The sequence below is a fragment of the Manis pentadactyla genome, chromosome 9 (assembly GCF_030020395.1).
Source record: "Manis pentadactyla isolate mManPen7 chromosome 9, mManPen7.hap1, whole genome shotgun sequence".
NCBI classification, from domain to species: Eukaryota; Metazoa; Chordata; class Mammalia; order Pholidota; family Manidae; genus Manis; species Manis pentadactyla.
In genome coordinates, this window is record NC_080027.1 from 38,597,618 (window position 1) to 38,611,631 (window position 14,014).

Genomic DNA, 14,014 nt, shown 5'->3' on the forward strand with positions numbered 1-14,014 from the left:
CACTCTGATGTTAAGGCAGCCTGGATGGAGGGAGAGAGAGCAGATTGAGTCTGGAGACTACATTCCAGTTCCGGTCTTTCTCAGCTGGAAGGTCCATTTGCCCTGATCCCCCTGAACCCTCTCACAGTGCTCGCCATCGGTCTCACTGTTATCTGCTTCCTCCAGCAGACTCCTTCCAGCAGCCAGCCCTCCAGCCCAAGCTTCTTGGGAGCCACAACCAGGTCACATAACCTCTCCCACTCCAGCAACCAACACAGGGAAGTTTGATGGGGCAAAAAATGAACTAAACCCACCAAACGACCTTCCTTCAGAGCCTCATGAGTCCACTGAACAATGGGTTCCCTGCTCCACCCACGTAGGTCATGGGGCTGCAGCAGGAGCCAGCTCGACTGGGCCCCTGACATGGAAAAGGCTGCTTACAGACCCTGCCGGCTGCACACGTAGATGGCTCAGGGCCTCCTTCACAATCACCCTCTCCCCACATGTCATGGGGATGCTCTTGATTCAAAAGAGTGGTCCCTGAGGATTGCTGGAGGGCAGTCTGTGGTTGCTCAGGGGCAGGGAGGCAGCAGTGGGGCCCTATAAGCAGTACACACGTGCTCCTTCATGAACCCTGGGCCTGCCACTCACTGGCCATGGCCCATCCCTGAGCTTCAACTTCCACAACAGGGATTATAATAACATGATGTGTGAAGGGGACTTAACACACAGTGTCTAATCTGGAGATCCATGGACTTGGAAGGGGGGAAAAGTGACATCCTAATTTCCATCCATCTCTCAAAGAAATGTAGCATTTCCTCCATTTACAAATGTAGCAGACCACACTGGTATTGGCAGTACCTGTTGAGTGATACCAATAGAAAACAAAAGCATTTTCATACCACACTTATAGCAGTTGCAGATATCTTAGAAAATCGTTTATTCCCATCACTACTTAAGAATTATAGTAATGATTACACCTGCTGCTTGATTTTTTTATTTAATAAAGAAGCACATGTGTTGTTACATGGTCTAATTCGATTTCTTAACGTATACCTAGTTATATTTCAGTATTGTAGGTTTCCTGTGAAATCCAATGTTCTTGGTATTTCACATTTACAAACACTGAGGAAGGCTTGTAGCCTTTACCAGAATGCAGGAGGGGTCCACAAACCCTGGCACAAAAATGGTGCAGTCACTCTGTTCTTGAAGCATTTCAATGGGGTCACAGCAGCCTTTGCAAAACCAGGTAGGCCTGTGCCAGCAGATTTGGGTGGCAGTGGGAGGGAGAGCCTGGAGCTGCTCAGGGCAGTAATTAGCAGCAGCTCAAAAGACCTGTCTGTCTAACCCACCTACACAAGGGCATAGGGAAGATGCTGGGCTGGTTTCTGGGCTGTGGCTGGGCTTGATTGATTGGTAACCTACAATCTGGAGCACAGGACAGCCCATTCCTGTCCCGTGCTGTTCAAGTTGTGTTTCTACCAGGGGCTCAGCTCCCCATCATCCAAGCTCTGACCCACTAAGACAGGGATCATGGTGGCTTCTCCATGCAAATGGGGTCGAAGGCAGCTGGTGCAGCAGACTAGGCAGGGGTTTGGGAAGTTAGAGTTCATGGGGTCTTGTCCTGGTCCCACTACTTCCTCCTCGTGTGATTCTGGGCAAGGCTCTGATTCCCCTGGCCCCTGCTTCCTATCTGAAAATGGAGGGGATTGCACTGTGTTCTCTATTCCAGGATTCTAGTAAGTGCTGAATGTGGGTCAAGTTGGGGGTTTGAGCCCTGAAGAAGCCAGTTTAATTTGCTCTACTCCCCAGAATATTATCTTTTTGAGGCTATATGTCCCTATAAGAATCTGAGGACAGCAATTGCTCTTGACCCCAGAAAAATATGCACATATTCCCACTTTAATTTTGTACCTAATTTTAGGGTTCATGGACCTCTTAAAGCCCACTTTTAGGCTTAAAAGTGAAGACTGGCTGTTTCAGACCAGGTCCACTGATTCTGAGCTTCTGGTAAGGTGACATCCCTGGGGAGTGTTCTGGCCTTCTGCATTTAATGAACTTCAGAGTCTCAGAGGGTCACTGAACCTCCATGAATTTCCATCTCCTCACCTGTGAAGTTGGAAGATAAGGAAAGACACAGCAAGTGCCTGGTATACTGTGGGGGCTGTCCCACTACATTCCAAATAGCACTCCTATCCCATCCCTCTGCCTGCCCTGCAAAGAGAGGGAGGGAAAGATTGGACCTGCCTTGGAGATGTGGTCCCAGAGGCCCCTGTATATACTAGAAGGACGGCCGCTCTGCACTGACATGTAACTCCTGATAAACCTCCTCAGCCCTAAGGAGGTGGGGCACCCGGTGGGACTTGCCCACAGGTGCTGGCATGTGCTCTATGATGCTCTGAGACAGGTTTGTCCTGACACGCTGGGTGGCCACTTAGCTGTGCGAGGACAGAAGCCTGGGGAAGACGAGCTGCTGGGACAGCAGGGGCTGGCCCCAGCGTGGGCCCTCCCGCTCCCAGACAATCCGCCACGTCCTGAACCTGGTCTGGACAGCAACCCAGTCTAGGAGGGCACCAACCTGGCCCTGCAGAGCACTGAGCGGGGAGGTGTGGAGAGAGAGACGGGAGAAAGCAGCATTAAATGGGCCACGGGAAGCCACTGGGGACTGTTCAGCAGAAGGTGGGTGAGGGCTGGGGGTGGGCTCTGCAGGTACTTCTCAGTAGTAGCTCCCATTTAGCGGGGCCCCCATGACCAACCCTGTGCTACATGCTCTTGTTCCCCATCTTCAATCCCTAAAAAAGCCCTGTGAAGCAGGCAGCCTTTCTGCCACATTCAAAATGAGGAAACTAACTTCCACAGAGCTCAAGGAACCTGTGTGTGGTCACAGAGCTGGTCTGTGGTAGAGTCAGGACTCCAGCGGGCGCTGCACCATGCAATGCAAAGCAACAGAGCCGCTGGAAAATGTCTGTTGGTAGCCAGGGTGGCACACGGGAAAAACACAGGTTTTGGGGGCCAACAGACTTGGATTCAAATCTGCATGATTTTGGACAAGTTATTTACCTTCTTTGAAACTTGAGCTTCATGTCTGTAAAATGGGATCTGTACTCCACCTCCCACTGAATCTCCCTGAGTCCCATGCATGCCTAGGAGTAGAGCACTTCATCAGGGATCCAAAAGGTGGTAGGTGGAGAATGTGCTCAGCCCTCACTCCTGAAGGGCAGAGCTCTTGCTCTAACCTCTGCTGGGAAGGTGACCCCCACCTGCCCTTGCCGTTGAAGCCCCGGCTTACCTAGCACAAGGAAGGACAGGACCCATTGTAGCACCGAGATGACCTGTAGCTGCTTTTCCACCTTGGACCTGTTGAGCCAAGTGATGGAGAAGAGGTCCTGGAGGGCAGAGAGGATGCTGGAGCCGGTGCCTGCAGCACAGGGGAGATGTCAGCCTGTTGCCACCCTTCCTGCCAGCCTCAGAGTCCCCAACACCAACGCACTCTCACAGGCACCTTCCTAGATGCTAGAGGAGCATGGGCCACAAAATCAGACAGACCCGGGTTCAAGGCCTAGCCCTGCCTCTCAATAGCTTTGTGATTCTGGGTTCTTCACTGCTTCCCCAGACCCGAGTTCTATATACACCCAGTGGGAATGGTGTCCCTCTCATAGGACCATTTTTGAGACCAAATGAGGAATCCAAAGAGGCTGGAGGAGGTTATCAGTAACTGCCAGTTCTCTTCCCTCCCATTCACCCCAAACTCCTGTCCTTATCCTTTATCTGGACCTAGTACAAATATTTAATCTTTGCTATCTGAGTCTGAAAGGCCAAGGACAGAGGTTCAACATCCAATTTGCAATGTTTTTTTCCCTAAATGTACTTTGAGCACCCCAAATCCCCGCCCCACCCCTACTTATCCCCAGGACTGATACCCCTCCTTAGGTTGCTCAGCCCTCTTGTCCCCACCCCCAACACCACCAATACCACCACGACTACCGTCTTCTGAGGGATTTACCCTTTCAGCTGGACTCAGTGCCCAAAGCTTGGGGCCCAGAGAGGAATTAGGTGGGAGCCTTTGCTTCCGCAAAGGATCCAGTGGCCAGTGAGCTTCAGGCAGCCTGGAACATTGAGGGCTGCAATTATGTTTGCTAACAAGCAGGTGCCAACCTAGAAGTTAGGACAAGATGTGTCCACTTAATTAGCTCTGTGGCTATGCAGCCTGGACTCCAGTGGCTGTGGGCAATGAGACCAGAAAGCCTGCTGACTATAAGAGAGGCAGTGCCAGGGAGAGCATGACAAGGTTCCTAGTCCATAGCCATTCCTTCCAGCAGCTGGACTAACAGGGTGGGCCACTCTAAAGCCCCACATCTGCTGAGCCCCAACTGCATGCCCTTCACTCAACACATCTTCCCTAAGTGCCTACTGTATGCTGGTCAAACATTCCTTCACACCACTCACTCTGCAAGGCACTGAGTCACAATCTTGTCCTTAAGGGTCTTATGACCTTTCACCCTGGCCTACTACTGGGAGAATGAGGGAAAGGGGTTTAGAGGCTTACACTCAAGCCTTTGCATTTCTTTAAAATCTGCAGAGCAACAATGTCACTGCAGAGTTTAGAAAGGTTCATAACCCTCATTAGCTGAAAGTTAAACAATTGCTTGGGCTTTTAGGAGGCATGTAGATAATTCCAGGCCTCAAAGCAGACACACCAGTTCTGTTCCCTTTACCTGATCTAATAGATCAAACGAAGGGGCCTTGGTACAGCAGAGGAGTCAGACCCCAGTTCAAATGTTGGTTCTACTATGTGACCCCAGGCAAGACCACAAGGGCTCACTTCCATACCTTCAGGGCATGGCACATACTGGGAGCTCAGTAACATCTAATACTTCACAGGCGTGACTCGGGTGGAGGTGGCAGTATGTGAACTCACAAAGGCAAATAAAGAGGCTGGGCCACAGAGGCATTCCTGAGGTTGGCACATAACTGCTTCTTCACCCTCTGTATAAAAATCCTGCCATAGAAAAGCCCTTTCTACTGCCATACTTTCCCAACAACCCAGCCTAGAGCCTGAGGGCCATCTGGGGTCATCTATTACAGCCCAATTGGACCACCAGGTGGACTGAGAGGAGCACTGTTTGGCCCAGAGTTACTCAAGCAGTGGGGCCATGGGTGGACCCAGGATTCCTGTTCCCTGCTCAGGGCACCTCCCTGTGCCCCACAGCAGGTGCAAAGGGCTCTTACATTTGTGCATGGGACATAGCAGGTCCAAGGGTGGGCTGGGCTCAGGGCCTAGTAAACCCATCCAGAAGTGGGGAGAGGCCTCAGTAAGTACATGTGGGAGTAAGTGAAGCCCAAGCACAGGCCTGGGCCTTTGATACAAAGGCTGCCTCTGCCTCCTGAGCTGTGTCAGAGGAAGTGAAGCGGGAGCCTTGGCGGGTAGGGGTAGGCTAAGGGGTAGATGAGTCCTGCTCTGGGTCTGGGGGACAGCTGGTAGGGGGCCCACCTTCTGCTGGGCAGGGAGAGAAGGCAATGGAGGGAAGGCCATCAGACATTGTCTCATTTGAACACTTCCCACTGCGGCAGGACCCCAAGGCCAATAGCCTGAGGAGTATTTAAGGAAAGGACTTGAAACTACTGAAAAGATGTGAAACTTCCTCATGCCAAATCCATATCTGTCCCTTAAACTTACTAGAGGTCTCTCACAATGAGATAAGGTCAGAGCACAGGAGCTGCTGACAGGCTGGCCTGCCCCTCACCCTGTTAACCAGCCAGAAGGAAGAGGCCTGAGGCACGCATACAATCAACGTGGCACAACCGCCAGAGCCAGGCTTCTCCCACACCATTCAGTCGGTTCTCACCCTGCCTTGTCCCAGCTACTTTCCACAGGCCACTCTGCAACCAATAGGAAGCACAGAGTCGCCTGAGTGACAGGTGCTCCTGTGGGAGTCAGAGGGAGGTGCTGCCTGGAGCAGGAGCCGGGAGGGAGCTGCTGCTCTGCGTTCTTCAGGCCCAGGTTCCTCCAGGGCTTCCTTGAGGCCAGATGATCCCAACCTGGCTAACCACAGGGCCCAGCCCTGGAAGCTGGTCTGTCCATGACGCTGAACCCCAGTCCCAGTGGAAGCCCCCATGGACCTAAGAAATATCAAGCCATTATTCCTTTGCCTAGAAAGTCCCTCCTTGCCTACCTTTTAAGTCCTTGACAAGGGAATAAGGCTTGTCCTTCAAAATCCAGATAGGGCAAACATTTGGAAAAAGGTTGTCTTTCTCCGGGATTATAAATTCTAAGGCTCACGCAAGCCTGGAACTGTGAGGACCCATCTTTCTGCCTTCTCCAACCTGCCACAGAGAGTGCCTGTCTGGAGATAAGTCAGGAGAGGTCGGCAGAATAAGATGAGAAAAAAGGAGTCCTCCTCCTGGGCTCCCAAAGCCCCTCACCCTGTCCTGACTGCTGATTACAAGTCTCTTCTTCCACATGCTGGCAGCTGGGGTCAAGGCCTGGGTCTGACCCATGTCTGGGCTCCTGGTGGCCTGCCAGGGCTAGCCCAGAGTGGACACTCAGAAATGTGTGCTGAGAGGAAGAGCGGGTCTCTGTTCCAGCTGTTCCTCAGCCCCTCCCTGCAGGGCTGGGTGACAGGTGCACTGCCCACACAGCCCATGAAGTTTTGGGGCCCCCAAAGCACCCCAGAGGCACTCGGATTCCTTCCCAGGCCCTTGAGTTTGGCATCATCACTCCTATTTTGATGGTGATAAAAAAGGCTCAGGGAAGTGACATGGCCAAGGTTATTCGGCCAAAGGGTGGCAGAGTCAGACTCAATTTAGGCCCAACCTCCAAGCCTGTGTTCTGTCCCTAGGCAGCAGGCCCTCCCAAGTTCCTCCTCTCTTCTCACAATGAAGTTGGGGAGGGCTTCAAGGGGACCGAGGAAATCAAATGACCTGCTTTCCTTCAGAGGGGCAAGCCAGAAGCAGGTACCTCTCTGGGCTTCAGTTTCCCATCTTTAAATTGGAGGTGGGGAGGATGAGCACTATAATCTCTCTTACCGCTCAGACCCTCCTGAAGACACCACCTAGAGGCTCGTCACCTTGCAACAGCCCTCGTACAGCTGCCTGGCAGATGGAAAATGAGGGTTCAGCTGGGGACCCTCAGGTCACTGCCAGCCCTCACCACCTGTCAGCACCTCCTCTGCCTTGGCTGGGGCTGCAGGGGCCCAACAGAGACTGGTGTGCACACCAGTGCTGCAATAAGATGCCACAACCTTCACACCCAGCCTGACTGTCCCCGAGTCTTGAGTGGGGCCAACAGGGAGCCTCAGCCTCGAGTCAAGCCCCAGTGCCATCTGCTTCCTTGGTACCCCTCCGCCAGCCTCTCGGCATGCTGTGCTCTGCACACCCCCTCTCAATACCTGCCCCACCGCAGCCAGTATCCATTTCCTTGACCATTCTCCTCTGCCAGTGTCTCCTGGGCATCAAGGCTGGTACCTGATTTGTGTGTGTGCCCAGGGCCCCAGGGCCTGGAGTGAAAAGGAGCTCATAGAGGTTTACTGCATGAACAAACAAACCCGTAAGCCTCTGACACAGGTGAAAGCCAGATGCCCAAGTCAGACCAAGCTGCCTGACGGAAGGCTCCTAGCCCCATCACTGAGGCCCCCAGGACAGAGATGGGGTGGCAGATGCGAGCCTCTCCCACCCTCTTTGAGCACGAGTTTCCTCACCCATGATGAGAACAGAGCCCATCCTTTTCATGGAGGCAAGACAGGCCGTAGAGTAACTTGACTAGTGCTATGAACAAAAGTTCCCAATAGCCAGTTCAAATAGTGGCTCCAGGCACCATTTATCTTACAGCTCATTGGCTCCTCGCTTTGGGGTGGGCAGAGGGAGTGGAGCTGCCAGAGAGGTCCAGAGCAGCTCTCCTGCACCCAGAAAGGAATATCCCCCCGCCATGTCTATACAGGCTGTCACTGTCCCCCAGCAACTCCCAGGGAAGGTAACAAGGCAGGAATGTGCAACCCATCTCACAGAGATGGAAACTGAGGTGGGATGAAGCCACAAGAGGTTAAACCACTTGCCTGGCAGGGTGTAGAGAGGTCAGGACTCAAGGCAGGTATTTGGACTCTGTCCCTCCTCACTTCCATGACGCCACGCTATAGGGCTGGTCCTCATGACACCAGCCAGTCCACACCCAGACCTCAGGAACACACCCCTGGCTGGGAGAGCTGCCTGCTTGGCCCCACACCATGTCCCAAGTCTAGTGGGGACATTCTCCGGTAGACTGGCTGTGCAAGGAACGTGAACCCCTACCTCTGTGCTCCCAGAAATCAAGCTGTGCTGCCTGGGCTAAGTGAAAGCTGCCTGCAGCAGTGGGGCCAAACATCCCTTGGTCCCAGGGCCCAGCTGGATGTGTGAACACCTCATTGCCCAACATCTGATAGCAGAGTGACCAGGGAGTCCACACCCAGGCTGACAAAACCTGAGCTTCCTCTCATACACACGAGAGGCAGGACCTGAGCACCAATCCCCGTACTCTGAGAAAGGGCCCTGGGCCAGCTCTGCCCCTGCATGGCTGCTTGGGCGAGTCCCTTAGCTTCTCTCAGCTTCAGTTTCCTCATTTGTAAAAGGAGGATAAAAATCCCTACCTCGCAGGGTTGTTGGGAAGATTAAATGGGGGGAAAAATGTATGTAAGGTACATTCGGCATTTGTTAAGTGATTAAATGGTAGCTAAATCATCGCTTCTACGATTGACCAGGGGGAAGGGGTATTAATAATGAGCAAAAACAAATTTTTAAGATGTGCATGGTCATGAGGCTGTGTGTTTTGAGAACAGGCAGAGTGAGGACAGTGGCAGGGGAGACCACAGGAGGCAACCAGGCCTCAGCAGGGCCCTGCAGACAAGGTCTGGGGGATGAGGAGGAGGACAGTGGACATGGGGTTGGGAGCAGCTGCCAGACTCACAGGGAGTTATAAAGAGACAGGCCCGAACAGGGAATGGGGGTTCACATTTACCCCAAACAGAAGCTGAGAACAGGCAAGTCAAAAGGCTTGAATAGCCAAAAGTGGCTCCTGGAGGAGGTGGACAGAGGAAAGAACAGAGGTAAGATGTGAAGCACAGAACACCTCTGAGGTGCCAAGCACTGTGCTAGCCACTAAGGAAATCGCAGTGAACACAGCAGATAAAAGTCCCACCTGTTACAGGATTTAATCTGCTGAGGCAGAGAGAAAGCACTACACATAACCCCATGATGTAATGTTAGGCAGTGATGAAGAAAACCAACCGTGGGGTAAAGAGCTAGACAGAGGGGCAAGAAGATCCTCTGACCTGCAGAGAGGAGGCACCGAGCAAGGCCGGCCTCCATGGGGAGGCTGAAGCACATGTAGACAGCCGCGGGGCAGGCCTCATGACAACTTACACTGCCTCCTCCACCCACCTTCCTTATTGGCATCTGGGGGGTAGGGAGGCATGGGGCGCCAGCCTGGAGAAGGTGCCAAGGACAGGTGGCTGGGCCTCAGCAGAACCAGGCCTTTAACTTCCAGGAAGTGTAGCCTTGGTGAGTCACTTCCTGTACAAGCCTCAGTTTCCTCATTTGTACAGTGGAGCTAATACCTACCTTGCCAGGCTGTGGTGAGAATTAAATGAGATAATGTATAGGTAAGAGCTTCATAAAAAGTAAAGACCTGCATGAATGCTAGATAATTATCAAGTGAGCCTTGGTTTCCTCTCCCATCTGATGAGTATGACAACCCCTGCACTGTCTGGGAGCAGAGGCGTCAGCAGGCTTGGGATTCAAACCCTGGCTCTGACTCTTACCTGCTGTGAGACCCTGAAAGTCACTTCCCCTATTTGAGACTTGGTGTCCTCCTTAGATATGATCCAGGATTGTTGTGAGGAATCTTAACTTATGGAAGAGGGACAAAGAGTGGCGGGCACATCTGTCAGAGAGCTAGAAGATGCCAGTGAGGTTGCAGAGAGAAGTGGACAGCCTCTAGGGGTTCCCTGGATGGGGAATTCATCCTGCTAGTGTCCCCAGCCCCAAGATATCACACCTGGGCCTACCTGGACCTAAGCTTTGCCTTGGGCCACCAGAGGCCGACTGGACAGGGAGGAAATCACCCCAACCTACTCTAACTGGGTACAAGTCTACATGGGGGCCAAGAGATGGCCATACTAACCCCTGGCTGACCCCTCCAGCCCCAGGATGGGCCAGGAAGCTAAGCCAAGTGCCATAGAGATGCCACTTCCTCAAAGCCCCTTTCAGTGGGAGTCCACACATGCGGTGATGAGAAGGCCACTCATGGTTAGGGAGGGTCATGCCTGTGGATTCTAGAGTCTCAGTCCAGGGGGATGCTCCTGCAGCCTTGCACATGGAATTGTCCGCATTCTGTCCCTCCCCATGTTCCACCAGATACTCTTTCCTTCCAGGAAGTCTCCTCACACTCTCTTGGCCCTGCCTATAGGCCCCACAGGTAGAGTCCTGGGACCTCCAGCTCCAGTCTGATCAGTTGTTCAGCTCACAGTTAGTGGGCACCTGCCAGGCACTGAGTACTGGCCCCTCAAAGACATTCCTTGCTCCTCCTGGCTGACCCTTTCTCAGAGAAGCACCCCCCTATCCCACTCACTGCCCTACATACCCCACCTCACCCCTACACTCAGCCTTTTTCATTATGGGAAACAGTGTGCATTTGTTTGCAGGAAAAATGTCTTGTTCATCTGGGTCCCTGTGCCCAGCATGAGGTCAGGCACAAAGCACGTGCTCGGTCAGTGTGCTGAAGGCCTGGACGCTCGAGGGGCCTGTGATGAATAAACAGGGTCTAGATAAGCACAGAGAAGCCCTGGCCATGACAAGGATCAAATATGGCTTTCTGGGGAATGAGAAGGGACAGGTCTCCTTCAGTAGAATGGGGCAGGGCTAAAGGCAGGGACAACAATGGAAGACCGCAGTGAGAGGGAGAGAAGGGTGGAACCCAAGTGTTCATATTCATTCAACAAGTGCTTTCTAAGTATCCTTTACATGCCAGGCACTGCACTAGGGTGGGAGCTACCAGACCCTGCTTCTCCTCTGCTTTAGGGGCATCTGCTAGGCTGAGCTCTGACCCTGGGCCACCTACCCACCATGGCTGTAGAGACAGGGCTTTGAACAATTGGCAGAGAGAGGATGTCAGGACCAGGGAATCCAGGGGAGGCCCCAGTCTGGCCTGGAGGATGTTCTCAGGGATGCCTTTCTGGAGGAAGTAATGGGTCAGGTGAGATATAAGGATGAGTAAGAGTTTGCCAAGTTTACAGGAGGGAGGTGCAGCGTTAGGACCTCAGGTCCTAGGGTCCTGCAAATGGCATTCACAAGGGCCTGGAAGGGAGACGGAGTATGAGTTTGAGGAATTAACTGCAAGCTAGTTCAGCCAGACTGGAGCATAGCGAGTGTGTGAGTGGGTGAGTCTGGTTGAGAAAGTGGAGCCGGAGCTATGAAGGACCACCCATGCCAGGCCAAGGAGTCCAGGGGTGCACCCTGAAGGCAAGGAGGATTGTTGCCTACCCCTCCCATACCCTCTTCCAACTTCAGATGGTGCTTGAGGCAACTAGCCAGCCATTTATCTGGCCCCAATACACTGATGAACTCTTTTCTGAAAAAACTAATAGTCTGCCCTGTAAGGGTTAGGTGCCCTTACAGCAGGGCCCACTGGGATGCCTGGCCCAAAGGGAAAGCCAAACCACTGGAAGCCAACACAGACTGGGTTGGGTGCACTGGCTAGAAAGCTCCTGGCTTGGCCATCAGGACCCTGCATGGGCTCAAGAGATTCTTGCTTGTCTGTCCACACCGCCTCCTGCACAGGATCCTGGCAAGGCGCCAGGTGTGTCCTGAGTATCTACAGATACACTGGGATCCTGGGTCTCCTCATCCCTCTCTAGGTCTGTTTCTCCACTGGCAGTAAATTAGGGGGTTGGGTTGCATTACCTGAAATCTGAGGTCCTGAACACTTGGGCCTCTGTAACCTGCTAGAATCTACTAAAAAATTTATCCACCAAAGATCCCCCGAAGAGACTATAAACTCCTCCTTGAGCTGCTCCAGAAGCCTGGATGTTCAAGTCTTTGGTTTTCATGAAATAGGGTAGAGTCTCCTGGGAGGTGAGGTCAAGGGAGTAGAGCTATTAGGATACCATGTTCCTGAGACCCTGGAGCTGAAACTAGGCCCCAGGAGGTGGTTGCTGAGAACCCCAATGGCCCACTTCCCACTCCCTACCTTCTGACACATTAAAAATAGCTATTGAAGTGGGAGGGGTTGCCATGGCAACACTAATCAAGGAGTCCTCAAAATAGGCCCTATCACAATACACAAGCAAGTGTGGAGAGCTAGGTTTTCCTGGGGGCATTCACCTGGGCCCCAAGCAGGACAAGAGCCCATGTTCCCAAGGACAAGCAAGAACAAGAATGAGGAGGAGGTTGCCCCCCAGGGTCCCACAGCAGTCAGGGAAGGGCTGGAATCACATTTCTGCAGCAGAGCTGGGATGCCCCTGTAGGCCATCTCATCCAGCCCTCCTCACTGTGCAGAGGAAGACACTGAGGTCCCAAGAGGGCAGGGTCCTGCCCAAGGTATGGATGGGAGGCAGATCCAGAGTCAGGCAACTGGCCCTTTGGTCAGGACTGTTAAATCTGCTGTAATTATAAAAGGAATACATCTACGCTGCTTCTGTTGCTTTGCCCATGGGTTAGTGCGTTCAGTTTCCTAGGTCTGCACCATAACCTAGACAAATACTCATCACACTTTGGTCCATTTTATAGAGGAGAATTAGGAAGGGGTAGTGGTTTGCTGAGGCCACACAGCAGTTCAGCAGCAGAGCAGGGGTTAGACTGACTCCAGGCCTGACTCCTAGCCCCAGGCCCTCAAATCTGTCAGCTGTAGCTCCTTACCAGGAGGCCCCAGAAGTGGTAGAGGCCAAGACACTCAGCGTGCACCAGGCTCCTTCCCCAAAAGCTCTTGAATCTCCCCTCCCCTGCCCCCAGACGGTCATAGGTGAGCCATCCCAAGCCAGGTACAGTCTCCCTTGTCTCTGCCTCTCAGCACAACAGGACCTCAGCCCAGGTTCATCACTCAGAGGTCCTGCAGTCAGACCGCCCCTTCCACACAAACCTCATGCCTCTATTTATGCTGTTCCTGTACCTGAATGTTCTTGCCTACCTTGCTGATGCCTATTCATCTTGCAATACCCAGAAAGAATGTCACCTCCTTCAGGAAGCCTTCCCTTACTTCCCCTAGATGATGTAGCTTTCCCACCCTCCCTCTAGGCCACCACAGTTCTCCATGGTTCCTTCCCTCTCACTGCATAGATCACAGTGCACTGTCATCCTATGTACATCTCCCTAGTCTCACTTCCTCAATAGAAGGGACCAGGGCTGATCAGTTTGTGAGCATTACAGAATCTTATGCAATGCACAGGAGGTGCTGCATCGATAAGCTGAAGGCCCACCATGGCGGAGCCTTCCTAAGCGCCCCAGAGCAGAGTCTGCCACTCCCCAGAATGTTGGGAACCTGTTGCATGTATCACACAGGATAAATGACAAAGACTGACATGAGCACAAGTTAGTCTACAAAGCACTTTCCAGTCCTGTTCATTCAAACCCTCACATTCTTTAGAAGTTGAGATTTCTGATCTTGGAAAATAAGAGATCCCCAGAGGGCAAATGAGCTGCCTAGCCATGTCCCAGAGGGATGGAACCTGGCTTCCTGGCTTCTAATCCCTGGAAGCAGTGAGGGGGACCAGGTGAGTCTCTTGGCCCTTAGCCCCAGAGCTAGCTCTTCACAGATGGAGGGTGTCTCCAGGGTAGGGAATGGCTGAGCCCTAGCACTGAGCCCAGGCAGGCACTGAGGCAGCCTGAGGAAGGATGGGGGAATCACACCGAAGCTAAAAGCAGGGTTCCCTGCCAAGAGGGACTGAGTGACTCTCAGGAGGGCTGAGATTCCTTTAGTGATTCACTCTTCATCAAATATTTACTGAGCACCTACTATATGCCAGGTGCTGTGCCAGATTCTGGAGACACAACACAGAAAGACAAAGGGCTGACA

General features: G+C 52.8%; 1 protein-coding gene across 2 annotated transcripts in view; it reads right to left on the minus strand.

Moving 5' to 3' along the window:
• DGAT2 (diacylglycerol O-acyltransferase 2) overlaps positions 1 to 14,014 on the minus strand; it is a 31,379-nt gene that overhangs the window by 13,275 nt on the left and 4,090 nt on the right. The window contains exon 2 of one of the 2 annotated variants that reach the window (XM_036895387.2): positions 3,269 to 3,397. The exons of the other annotated variant lie outside the window; for it this stretch is intronic. Coding sequence (XP_036751282.1) covers positions 3,269 to 3,397 — 129 coding nt within the window. The remainder of the gene's footprint in view (positions 1 to 3,268; positions 3,398 to 14,014) is intronic. 2 annotated transcript variants of the gene reach the window in all.